We start from the raw sequence: 12,861 nt of genomic DNA on the forward strand, positions 1-12,861 counted from the left end.
GGGGAAAGTATTTGCTAACTGGTGTGTTGACAAAAATGAGGACCCCAGGAGTTGCGATATCTCCATTATTCTGACCTTCCTACAGGAACGTCTGGATGCTGGCAGTTCCCCATCTACAGTGAAAGTCTACGTGGCCGCTATCGTCGTTTTTCATGACTTGCTAGACGGCCATTCAGTGGGGAGGCACCCCCTGATCACAAGCTTTCTTCAGGGAGCTAGGCGGCTAAATCCACCCCGCCTTCGTCAGATGCCGGTCTGGGACCTGTCGTTAGTGCTTAGTGCGCTGTCCGACCCACCTTTTGAACCAGCCGAGTTTAGCGACCTTAAAGTGCTCTCATTTAAGACGGCGCTATTGCTCACGCTAGCTTGCGGGAAACGAGTGGGAGAGAGAGTATGCAGTTTGGACCGGACAATTGTATAGTCAGACTATTACCCAAATGCGGCTATTCGCCTAAAGTACTCTCAACGCCGTTCAGAGCTCAGATAATTACAATTCAAGCATTTTGCCCCGAGGAGGACAGTAATTCAGTGTCTCAGAAATGCGTTTTGTGCCCCGTGCGTGCCCTGCGTGCATATGTAAACAGAACTAGCCAGTTTCGAACTTCAGAGCAGCTTTTCGTCTGCTACGCGGGTGCCAAGAAGGGCAGCGCGCTGTCGAAGCAGAGACTATCACACTGGATAGTGGAGGCTGTGCGACTAGCTTATGCTTCCCAGGGAACCGCCTGCCCAATCGGGGTGCACGCCCACTCCACAAGGAGTTTGGCCTCGTCATGGGGTTGGGCGAAAGGCATGTCTATTCAGGAGATTTGTTTGCCTCCCCTGGCTCGTGCCCTAGCCATGGTTTCGACCAGGTCATATAGACAGCGTCAGGTATTTTAGTAATATCTGCGGTTGAGGCATTCATTCACTATCTAATGTGGCCCCTTATTATGCCCGCATTATAAGCCGGCAGTGTATTCCCAAGCACCAACATATTGCTGCATTTTCCCCATATCACACCAGTGTTGCTTATCTGGGTGCACTGGATTACGATGGTGTAGGAGCTGATTTGGCTCGGTGCCAAGAGGTGTTTCAACCAGGTCCGGTACCCGACCTAGAGCTAATGCGCTGTAAGAACCAGTGCTTATGCTCTTCTGTGGCTCGATGCGAGCTGGGCTGGTCAGTATTTCCCACACAGCGGGGGTTTTATTGTTCCCCATACGTAATGTCAAGAGACTGACTCGATAAGGGAACGTCTCCGGTTACTCACGTAACCTTAGTTCCCTGAGAGGAGGGAACGAGACATTACGTAACCTGCCGTGTGGAAAACCTTCCAGCCTCATAACTCTCGTTCAGTCGAAGATTCTGAGGTTTTGGCGCCCGCCGTCATCTATATTGATGGCTGTCAGCCAATCAGGTGAGGGCGATGCGTGATTCAGCGTGAAGCCAACTGACTCACAGAGCGTCTGAACCGAACTGATTCTGTGCTAATGTTATGAGCGCAGGTAAACCGAGGGCTTGAATGAAGGGCAATCTGGTGAAACGTAAGTTCATTTAATAACAAATACATCGCAATGGATTATGTATAGTAAGTGGATCATGGTTTCTGTGCTGATGACACCTAATTTATTTACTTTATATCTTCAAGACTTAAATCCTCGTATGCACATTATTGCTGTTACTTGATTTTTGGTGCGTTGATGCAAAACTCAAATGTAAACTTTTCCTGATTATGAGGTTTTTAACTGACTAGTTATGATGACTGACTTTATATATTTGAATGTTTGATAGACGTGACGCCATTACGTCATCGCCAATGACGTCATTACGTCGAGCGTAAAAGAACCGCTGAGCCGTTTTTTTCAACCGGTTTATTGAATCTAACCGTCCGAAAGAACCAGTTCGCGGAAAAGAATCGGACTTCCCATCACTAGTCTCCTGTAAATGACCTTTTAAAGGGATAGTTCACCCATTTTTGTAATTTGCTCACCCTAAATTGTAGTTCAATAAAAAAATCAACGTGGTCTCGAATTAAAAAAAAAAAAAAAAAAGTGCGTTCACGTTAATTAAATTTCTGTGAAAATTTTATGCAAACATGTCCATTGTCTATAGTCAATAGTATAGCGACATAAAGCACCACTCACAAATAAGTCCTTTTCAAACCAAGCTGCTTTCTTTCAGTCAACGTGGAAAATTTAACTAGCCTTTAGTTGAAACAACTGCTATATCTGCGAGAGGAAATCTTTTGCTCTCAAAAAGATTTCTGTTACTTGAATTTTTTTTTTTTTATGAAAAAATAAAATAAAAATCACAGACCAACAGTAAATGTGACTGTACCTTGAGGGTGAAAGATTTCCCCATGCGGATTTAACATTGGATTCAAAGTTTCACATGAATTTGCAACATTGACCAACAGAAAGCAGATTGGTTTTAAAGTGACTTTAAACCATTGCTCACCCAAAATTGAAAATTCTGTCATTAATTACCTACCCTTATGTTGTTCCAAACCGGTTTCATCTTCGGAAAACAAATGAAAATATTTCTGATGAAATCCAAGAGCTTTCTGACGCTGCATAAACAGCAACGCAACTGACATGTTTAAGGCCCAGAAAGGTGGTAAAGACTTTGTTAAAATATTCCATGTGACATCAGTGGTTCAACCATAATTTTATGAGAATACTTTTTGTGTACAAAGAAAAAAAAAAGACTTTATTTAACAATTTCTTCTGTTCCGTGTCAGTCTCCGACATGAGATCAAGAGAGAACCAGGACACATGAGTGGTGTGCACTGTTGATAGCAGACAATGTAGCTTTTTTCGCTTACGTGACCCCTTTTATGCAGACACAGAAGATATTTTGAAGAATGTTGGTAACCAAACAATTTTATTGACCATTAATTTACCTGTACACTACTATCTTTTGTTGATTTAAAATAATATACAGGTAGAATTACACTAGAGTAATTCAATACAGGTTGATTTTTTTGCATTGCAAAAGTTGCTTTCAAAAATTAAGGGAATTGCTGTGCAGTTGCCAGTGTGTTGCTATTTGGTTACTAAAAGTCAGATGTCCATCCCTTTTGTCTTATTAGTTATGAAAGGAATAACATAACCTTCTTCTCAGCAAGCAATATGATTTGAGGCATCGTCCATAGCACAAACTGAGTGAGAGGAGTTAAATGAAGGTCTTGTCCTAATCCCTGACCATAAGCAAAACTAATAGTGACGTTAGATTTGCAAACACTACTACTTTGCTCCAATCTGCAATAGACCAGCTATGATCATAAAAACTGAAAATGAAAGAGCGCCTCCCTATGGATAACCCAAGATATGAACACTAATCAAATCAAAGCTCGTACAATCTTCACCTTGCAGTAAAAAAACATTCCTTCATTAGGTCACTACTAGATCATCTTTCTGTAAGCTGCTGCTGGAGTAAAAAGTGTTTTTTATTTATTGAGCAGGCGAGATTCAATGCGTTGTCTTGCTGAAATCCCTGTTGGTCGGTGTGCTGACACATACTGCACTCAGCAAGTCCACACAGACGTACAGAAATGCATATCTATGGACTCCAGGCAGCACCGCTGAGTTAATGTAATCCGATACCCGCACCCAGACAAATAAAGACAGCATAAGCCAGACATATGTAAAAACATAACACTTTATACAAGTAGGCTGAAAAAAAAATTAAATGAATACACAACTACTTTACAGATACAAATGCCGTTGTCTCCCTCCTGAGTTATTTACATGTGTTCCTGACCCAACATCAATACAAAAAGACATATTAATGACCGAAAGCCCTGACATTATATGATTTAGATACACAGAGGGAAAGTCTTGATTTAAGTCCGTTCATCGCTGATAGCAGGCCAACGTAAACACACTAACAACCAAGCTGAGGTCTGACTCAACTGACTAATGGTGACATTGTTCAGAACTATTCTGACATTTCAGCGATGACATTTCTTCCAAATCAAAGTTGGGAGGGCGATGCTTCGGCACAGCTGCCGCTACCATGAATTGGCTACAGCTAGTTTTCTATGAATTTACTGTTAAATCACATTCTGAATTGTTGTACCACTAAACACAAACATTTCACACACAAGTACACGTCACTTGACAGTTTTTAGATGGTATCCATCCATGTAGCTGATCTTGTGTATGTGGTGAGAAGAATTTTTTTTTGGGGGGGTCATGATATAAGCGAATATATTAAATTCTTCTACAGAGAGGGAACTTTCGAATGGGTCACATATATCAAACTAAAGGTACTTTGCCATTTCTACATCCCAAAAGGTTGAGTTTGGTTCGCAGAGTCTTGCTAATCTTGATTATCATCATTAAATGCTTAAATAAAAAGATATTTACTGACACAAACGGCAAAGGGACAACAACACCACACCTATTAAAAAAACATTGGGGGGGACACATATAATTCGACTTATTGAACATTATGAATAATGTTGAGATGACCTGCCAAAAGAGTTCCTGGCACGCCAAATGAAGTGATGAAGCTGATGGCTGGTGTTATCCAAATGCACCTGATCCATGACCTTAAAGATGCGATGACGTTAAACACTATAAACAGAGCACGTAGCATGGTAGAAAAAGTACAAGCATTTAGTGGCTCAGTAAAGAGTTCAATATGAAAACGAGCCGTCATATTGTTTTAAAGTCAGTCTCGACTCCAGAGGAAGGAGCTTCAGTAAATAAACTGTAAAAAAAAACAAAACAAAGAAACGGATTGGCCATACAGTGATGTTTGATTAACATGAGACGTGGTTAACGAGTGTTGCTTCAAACTGTAAAAAGATCAATCCAGACTGTCAACGGTGAGATCCTGTATTACAAAGGGCCAGTCTTTCCGAACAAAATGAAGGGAAAAAAACAGCCCTATGTTGTGCCCAAGTACCTTCTCCTCAGATCACTCTCTAGCTGCCACCGCTGGGTTTGGCGGGGGTTTTGGAGCGCATGGTGGCCCCAGTGCGGGTGTTTCCTTTGCCCTGCTGGGGCTGTGGGGCGGCAGTGGCCTGCTGCGCTGGAGACTCGGAGGCGCTCTGCTGCTGGGCCGGACTGTGTGGCGGTGGGGTCTGGATTTGAGGGGAGGCTCCTGCTGCCGTAACAACCTGCTGCTGGAGGAGCTTCTGTTGCACCACCTGTGCGGTGCCTGTGGGGATGACCTGCGTCTGTGCCGAACCTGCTGCGGGTGCTGCCTGCGTCAGGGCCACTGTCCCAGGCTGAGCCTGGATCTATACACACATGATATATAATAATATTGTGAAATATTACAGTGTAAAAACTGTTTTCGGTTAAAAGTTAATTTAAGGTGTCCTTGTTACTATGTAATTATGAATTTAAGTACTGAGTAATATAATTTAACTACATGCACTTACTATATGGTCAGAGTAAGGATTCGGGTTACATGTCATTATGCATAATTTATTGTTATTATTATAGTAAGTCGGAAAAGGGTGGCTTGCCCTCTTCAGGTTGGTGGAGAGTTCCTGCCTCAAGTGGAGGAGTTTAAGTATCTTGGGGTCTTGTTCACGAGTGAGGGAAGGATGGAACGGGAGATTGACAGACGGATCGGTGCAGCTTCTTCAGTAATGCGGTCGATGTACCGGTCTGTCGTGGTGAAGAAAGAGCTGAGCCGCAAGGCGAAGCTCTCGATTTACCGGTCAATCTACGTTCCTACTCTCACCTATGGTCATGAGCTTTGGGTCATGACCGAAAGGACAAGATCCCGGATACAGGCGGCCGAAATGAGCTTTCTCCGCAGGGTGGCTGGGCGATCCCTTAGAGATAGGGTGAGAAGCTCAGTCACCCGGGAGGAGCTCAGAGTAGAGCCGCTGCTCCTCCACATCGAGAGGGGTCAGCTGAGGGGGCTCGGGCATCTGTTCCGGATGCCTCCTGGACGCCTTCCCGGGAAGGTGTTCCGGGCGCGTCCCACTGGGAGGAGACCACGGGGAAGACCTAGGACACGCTGGAGAGACTATGTCTCCCGGCTGGCCTGGGAACGCCTCGGTGTCCCCCCAGAAGAGCTGGAGGAAGTGTCTAGGGAGAGGGAAGTCTGGGGTTCTCTGCTTAGACTGCTGCCCCCGCGACCCGGCCCCGGATAAGCGGAAGAAGATGTATGTATGTATGTATTATAGTAAGTACATATAACATGTAACAAGGACACCTTAAAATAAAGTGTTACCCAGTTTTCTATTTTAATATATTTTAAAAATGTAATTTATTGCTGTGATGTGCAGCTGAATTTTCAGCAGCCATCATTTCATTCTTCAGTTTTACATGATCCTTCATTCTAATATGCTGATTTGTGAGATTTATGATTATTATTAGTGAATAAAACAGTTGTGCTGCTTGATCCTTTTGTGGAAAGGTAAACATTTTTTTTATTATTTCTTGAATAAAAATTTAAAGAAAACAGCATTTACTTGAAATAGAAATCTTCCGTAACATTATAAATGTACAGGTAAAAGTTGATAGCCTGAATGCACTATAAGTCGCTTTGGATAAAAGCGTCTGCTAAATGCATAAATTTAATTTTAATTTAATTTTAATAAATGTCTTTACTGAATCTTCTGTTCAGTTTAATGCATCTTTGCCAAATAAAAGTATAAAAGTCTTTTAAAAAAATCCTACTGACCCCAAACATTTATGTTTGTGTATTTATGTTAATTATTTGCACAAAAAAAAAAAACAGCAAAAAAGGCAAGTCATTTCAGTGGTGGACCGAAATCAGAAACAAACACAAATAAAGGAAATAATAACATTTTTGACTTCATGTTCACTAAAAAGGCACCAAATAAATGTAAAGCAATCAAACACAAGGTGCAACACTAAAACACTTACCTGTTGAGGTGAGGATACGATCTGCTGCTGAACTATTTGAGGAATCTTAGTGACCTACAAGCAGAAGGGAAAATCACTACAAAGCTGAGCTGGGCACTAATACTGCACACATAAAGCACTACATAGCACCAGGCGTGTGCGATATTTAAAGAAATATATCATCTCGATATTTTATCGCTAACGATAATTAGACAATACTTTGCATGTGTTATGTGCTGGCATCCTAAGGACTGCCGTGGACAGCTGACTCCTGAAGTTTTTGACATTCTTCATATTCTGTGTGGTGCTCTGTTCACACGGATATAATTAAAAATAGACCTTTTATGGGCAATTTTACCTTCATAAAGACATTTTTTCTAAAATAATGATTATCTTTTGAGTCATTTAATCGGTGAATTAGAATAAGACATTTGTGCTGTTACCAAGAAAATTAAATCAGTATCAATAAAATTAATCTTTGCAATGCAGAGGAAACACAGATGCTGCATCTGAACTGGCATTTACATGCATTTACACACTGTTTAATGGAGCTCTGAAGGACATGGAATGCTTTAACCAGCGGTTACTAATGCATAAATAATGTGTTGATACATTAAACATACAAAAGTTCAATACTGTTATTTGAAATTATATAAATAATAAAAATAAACTTTAAATGTGAAATTTAAACCACCAGCAGGTGGCAGAAAGTCACCGTTGATAAGTGCGTAATTGCGATTGAACCAAATCATTTAAATGCTTGATTCATTCAGGAACGAAAAGCTGTCATGTTGTTCAAAGATGCGAAACAGCACTGTGGTTGTGGTTATGTTTGGAATTATTTTAGTTGTCGAAAAAACAGGCAATATTGTGTCTAAAACATACGTCATTTAATAAACTTCTTGTTTATTGAACTGTTGCAAAAAAATAATTAAAAAAAGTGATCTTGATTAACTTTATGAAATTATGTAAATAACATTTCCTGTCCCCATATCTTGAATTGTTATCATTCTAAATGTACTATAAATGCACTATAAATGTGCACACGCACTTGTCTAGACTTCATGTTGAATATGTGTGCACTCTGTAGGGGTGTTTTAAAATGCTCAAATAATAAAACTTCATAATTTCAAATTGCACATCGTTAAAATGACAATTACGATATAATCGCAGACGATATATATCTCACACACATACATGGCACATTACATCACAATACTTGCATTCAGATCACACCACATGTCAGGCTTTGGACTTAAGCATGTGCTAGAGATGTGCTGGCTGTGAGAGCCTAACTTCTTACCTGTATCTGCTGTGCTGCGGGAGGTTTCTGTGGCTGTCCGATGGAGGTGGTGAAGAACTGGGTCTTAATGGCAGGCTGAAGTGGAGTGGTGGTGTATACTTTCTGCTGCTGTTGGGCTGTGGTATGAGTTGCCTGCTGCGTGCCCAACTAAACAGAGAGATAAAGAGAGAAAGAAGAGAGGGCTTGAAGACACATTTACACAAATAATGCTTCATTAAAAAATAAAATCACACTGGCTGATTGGTACCTTTTGCTGCACCGCAGCCTGTGTTTGCTGTGGCTGTGCTGCCTTCTGGACTGCAGCGGCTTGTGCAGCTGCCTGCTGCTTTTGTCTGTTCAACAGCTGCTGAACCTGCTGCACCTGGAACGGGTGGGTCACCACTTGACCACCTGCACAAAAACACACACACACTTCAGTCTACAAGAGCCCCAAAAAGCTTGTTAATGACACTGAGATGATGTAGGCGAGTAAAGAAAGCAAGCATCTACACTGTTGATTTATAGTCAGAAATGCTGCAATTAACAGTCTTTCACCATTCACTACAGTAAGCCTCTGTCTGATAACTGATTAGGTTTAGGGTGCTTCACAATAAGTTAGTGAAATGTCTAATCCATTAGAGATTCATAGGCCACATGACCACTGTTTTTGACTAATTAAACATGCATAAATAGCAAGTTTAAAACCAGTTTAGTGCTTGCATATCAAATCACAGCCTGAGCAATTTGATGATCACAGAAAGCCATATTGCTTTAATATTATTTTGATAAATATCATGCAGCCCTGCTTGTGAACTCTTTGACATTCACTAAATTCCAAATATACAGAATAATTGGTACAAAATAAGCACTTTCAAAGCCATGACTTGTTCATCAGAATATACTATTATATTATTTATAACCATTTTGAATTGGCTTTTACGTTACGCTTTTATTATGCTGTGTTAATATCTATTTAGATTTAATCCCAGAGGAGATGTGTAATGTGTAACAACACTGCTAGAGTCCAGCTGAACGGACTAGTCCACGTAAACCCTTTTTTCCGTCAGTCTCCTCGTTTCAGAATGTACCTGCTTTCTGGGCTTGTCCAATGGCAACGCTAATGCCGGCCACAGTGACAGGAAGAGTAGTGACTCCGGCGGATGAAACCACAGCAGGAACTGAGACGACAGGAGGTGGTTTGGTCAGAGTCACCTGAGCGGTGTGACCCTGCTGAGCTTGAATGGGTCCTGGGGCTTGGACACGTGTCTGAATGAAAAGACATATAAAGAATTAATGTTCATTCAAGTGAATGTGAAAGGGTTAGTCTGGGTGTGTATGTATGTGCTTACCAGTCTGGCCACCTGTAAGTTGGTGACAGGAAGCACAGCTCCTGCTCTGGGCGCAGCGACTGCCGCTATCTGAGGGTTGGACGTAGCCGCCGGTGTGGTGTGAACCTGCTGCGGTTGCTGAGTAGATGAAGCCTGCTGACCTTGAGCTGCTGCTACCACCGCCGCAACCTGCTGCTGCGCCATCTGCAGCTTCTGCTTCTTCAACAACTCCTGGAGAGAACAGAGACAAGCAGATATTTACAAATGACTACTAATCACTACATTCTTCAAACTCCCTGGGAGCTACACTGACTTTCTGCATTGAAGTGGTGAGTTTATTAAGATTCAGGTGGTTTAACTGGATGTTTTCTTTAGGTGTGATTGGCTCGTAGGTCACTGCTAATTAAACCTACGATCAAGCTATTCTGACAACACCGCCACCTCACAAAAGATTCTTTCATTCTCTTGTCTAATGATTTATGTAAAGTCCTCATGCATGAAATAGCATTTATCTCTCTAAAGAACAACTGACTAATGGCTTAGTTGAAAAAGCTTTTTCTTTGTTTTTGGCCTCTTTTCAAAATAAAATGAAAGTGTTATTTTAGCTGCTGATAAATAATGGCATTATGCAAAATTCACTTTAACATGTTGTTTGAAAATAAATGTGTGTTGGCACTGTGTATACACAACCACCCTGTAATTATAAAAATACTTTTTTGAAATCCCCATAAATCATAAGCAGCGTCTCAGAACAAGCCATTCATAAAATCTGTGAAATGTGACATCACACTTTACAAGCCCCACCCACCACTGTAGACAGACACTAATATATTAGCGGAGACCCCATCCTGAGTGAGCAGCACTCAATCTGCCATGTTTATCTTTACTCTAAAGAATTTAAAAGCAACATTCAAGTAAGAAATTCTTCTTATTAAAGCTACAGAAGTTACTCAGTTCAGACGAGTGAGTGATTTTCCATTTTTATTTTATTGTTTGTTAATATTAACAGCTTAGACAGCATAGATACTATATCAACCTATTACGCTGCTATTTGCCGGCTCAACATTGTGATGTCTATCAGCCATCGGCAATGGATGATGGCATCATCTATCGGTCCAACCCTAGACCAGGTAATGCTAAAATGTCAAATTTTGGCCAACATATCAGTCAACTGCAACTGTTAACTGTAATTATGATTAATTACAACTGGAAACATAAGGGCCAAGTCTGGAAATGTAAAAAAAACCCAACATGAAGCATGGGTTGAGTAACACGTTGAGCAATACTGTAACTGCATTTAGACATCATTCACCATAATTAATACCTCAGTATAGATAAGCAAAAGCAAAACAAATATGGCATCCTACATACTAAGAGTGTGTGTACCTGCTGTGGCTTTCCTACTGCTTTGATCTGTGGAGATGCAGCCTGCGGTTGTTGTTGCTGTTGCTGCTGCAACTGTTGTCGGAGTTGTAATTGTTGGAATTGAGCTTGCGTGAGTGGTTTACCTTGAGACAACTGCATACCGGGAGCTATAGAAGCAAAAATAATGGATTAAGAATATGATGGTAGATTATCCAGCTAGATATGATTACACAAAAACAATGCGTAAGTGTGACTCTCTGAATTGATTTTGCCACCAGAGAACCCAAAACACGCATGGCTTCTCTAAAGATGGCATTTGGTCTACCTGGAGCCACCAGCGTGCGTGTTTGGGACTGACCAGGAGTCACCACAGCTGATGCGGTCACTGGGGTAACGGCTCTTACGCTCTGACCTGCCGCAATGGCAACAACCTCTGTTGGGGCCGCAGTTGCAGGCACTGCTCTCTGCTGAGTGTGAACCACCTGAGCCGTGGCAGTTCCTGCCGTCTGTTTGGGGAAACAAATATTTAACACACATAAACAGGACAAATCAGTTGAAAAGCAATTTTACAACAAAATACCAAATCAAACTGAATATATTTTGTATTCTACACTTTCAATGTGGACATCATGTCACACTGCAGGCACTGCTGTGACCAATCAAATCGGCTGCAAATCTAGATCAGAACTCACAGGCAGGGCTCCAGGTATGACAGGAGACACCAGACGTTTGTTCGCCTGGAACTGACCAGGAGGAACTCCAGCCACAGTGTTTACAATCACATTTCCACTTACTGTAGCTGTTGCTGAAGTGTAAACAGAAATATACATAGATCAGCACTTAAATTAACAGGACTCACAACAAGTACAGGTAAAAGTAATGTAATGAGATAATACCTGGCTGGATGCTTGTGCCCACTGCAGCGGTCTTGATAGCTCCAGTCTTGAAAATCAACAAAATTCAAATAAGATCAACATCATATAGCCTTATACCTTACTGTATAATACGTCATTGTTTAAAATGTGGGGTCAGTAAGATTTTTTTTTTCTACTGAAATGAATACGTTAATGTGTATTAAATATTAGTTTAATACACAAACTGATCAAAATTACATAAATAAGTGTCCTGTCATTATAAAACTCCCCTTTCACTCAGTGTATGTGAAGTGGAACACGACCACGTCCCTCCAGTCCTCGTTTAAGACTCTCATCAACAGACATCTAGTTTTGAGTGCGGGAAGAGGCACTTTTACTACTATTTTTTTTTTTTGCTAAAGTAAAGTTAAGCAGCACAACAGTTCATGTGCTGGTCGTCGCCTAATTAGGACCCGAAGTAGATAAATATAACGTGTGCTTTTTAAAACAGCAGCGGGAAACTCATTCATGCAGTGTGCGCATGTCAAAAGAGTAAATCCGATCAGAAGCTTGTGACATGTAAACGCCCACGTCAACCCGATCACTTTATTTACCGTTCATGTAAACACTACATTCGGATTCGTCAATCAGAATTAATTCATTTCGATGGAAGCAAAAAGTGTCCATGTAAACGCACCTACTTAAGACTGGAGTAATGGCTGACAAATCACACATTATATAAATAAATCCACAATTTATAAATTGTAATATTACCATTTAAACTATATTACTTCACATTATAAGTGCTTTTACTGTATTTTTTGGTCAAATAAACATGGTCTTAAGAGCATAAGAGACCTCTTTCAAAAACATTTTCAAAAATCTTTCTGAACCCAAACTTTGGAACAGTTGTGTATACATGAATAATAAAAGTGTAACATAGAAATGAGTTAGACTTTCATCTTGGGTAATGTAGAGCTAAATACAGGTGGACGTAAAGTCCAGTGTGATAATAAACATGCAGTACTAAAGGAGTCTAACCAGTACAGCGGTGTTGGGGACTGCTGCTGCTCCGGATTGGTTGGGCTGGGGCACTCCTGCCGCTGCAGTGGCCTGTGGCTGGGCTTGAGGCTGGGCAGCAGCTCCCTGAGGCTGGGTGGCTCCTGTAGTCTGCTGCTGTTGTTGCTGAGCCTTCTGCTGTTCGGCTAGTGCCT

General features: G+C 41.2%; 1 protein-coding gene across 5 annotated transcripts in view; it reads right to left on the reverse strand.

The window, feature by feature from the left end:
• Positions 1–3,623: 3,623 nt before the first annotated feature.
• Positions 3,624–12,861, reverse strand: part of ep400 (E1A binding protein p400) — a 53,832-nt gene continuing 44,594 nt past the window's right edge. For 4 of the 5 annotated variants that reach the window (XM_059503388.1, XM_059503391.1, XM_059503390.1 and 1 more), the window contains 11 exons: positions 12,689–12,859; positions 11,690–11,735; positions 11,486–11,598; positions 11,119–11,299; positions 10,815–10,960; positions 9,450–9,659; positions 9,189–9,366; positions 8,369–8,511; positions 8,122–8,268; positions 6,840–6,893; positions 3,624–5,230 (listed from right to left, as the gene is read on the reverse strand). In XM_059503388.1, the coding sequence (XP_059359371.1) occupies positions 4,913–5,230; positions 6,840–6,893; positions 8,122–8,268; positions 8,369–8,511; positions 9,189–9,366; positions 9,450–9,659; positions 10,815–10,960; positions 11,119–11,299; positions 11,486–11,598; positions 11,690–11,735; positions 12,689–12,859 (1,707 nt within the window). In that variant the 3' untranslated portion in view covers positions 3,624–4,912. The remainder of the gene's footprint in view (positions 5,231–6,839; positions 6,894–8,121; positions 8,269–8,368; positions 8,512–9,188; positions 9,367–9,449; positions 9,660–10,814; positions 10,961–11,118; positions 11,300–11,485; positions 11,599–11,689; positions 11,736–12,688; positions 12,860–12,861) is intronic. The other variant, XM_059503389.1, reaches the window with a different exon arrangement.

This window comes from Carassius carassius, chromosome 21 (genome assembly GCF_963082965.1).
Source record: "Carassius carassius chromosome 21, fCarCar2.1, whole genome shotgun sequence".
In the NCBI taxonomy this organism is placed as follows: Eukaryota; Metazoa; Chordata; class Actinopteri; order Cypriniformes; family Cyprinidae; genus Carassius; species Carassius carassius.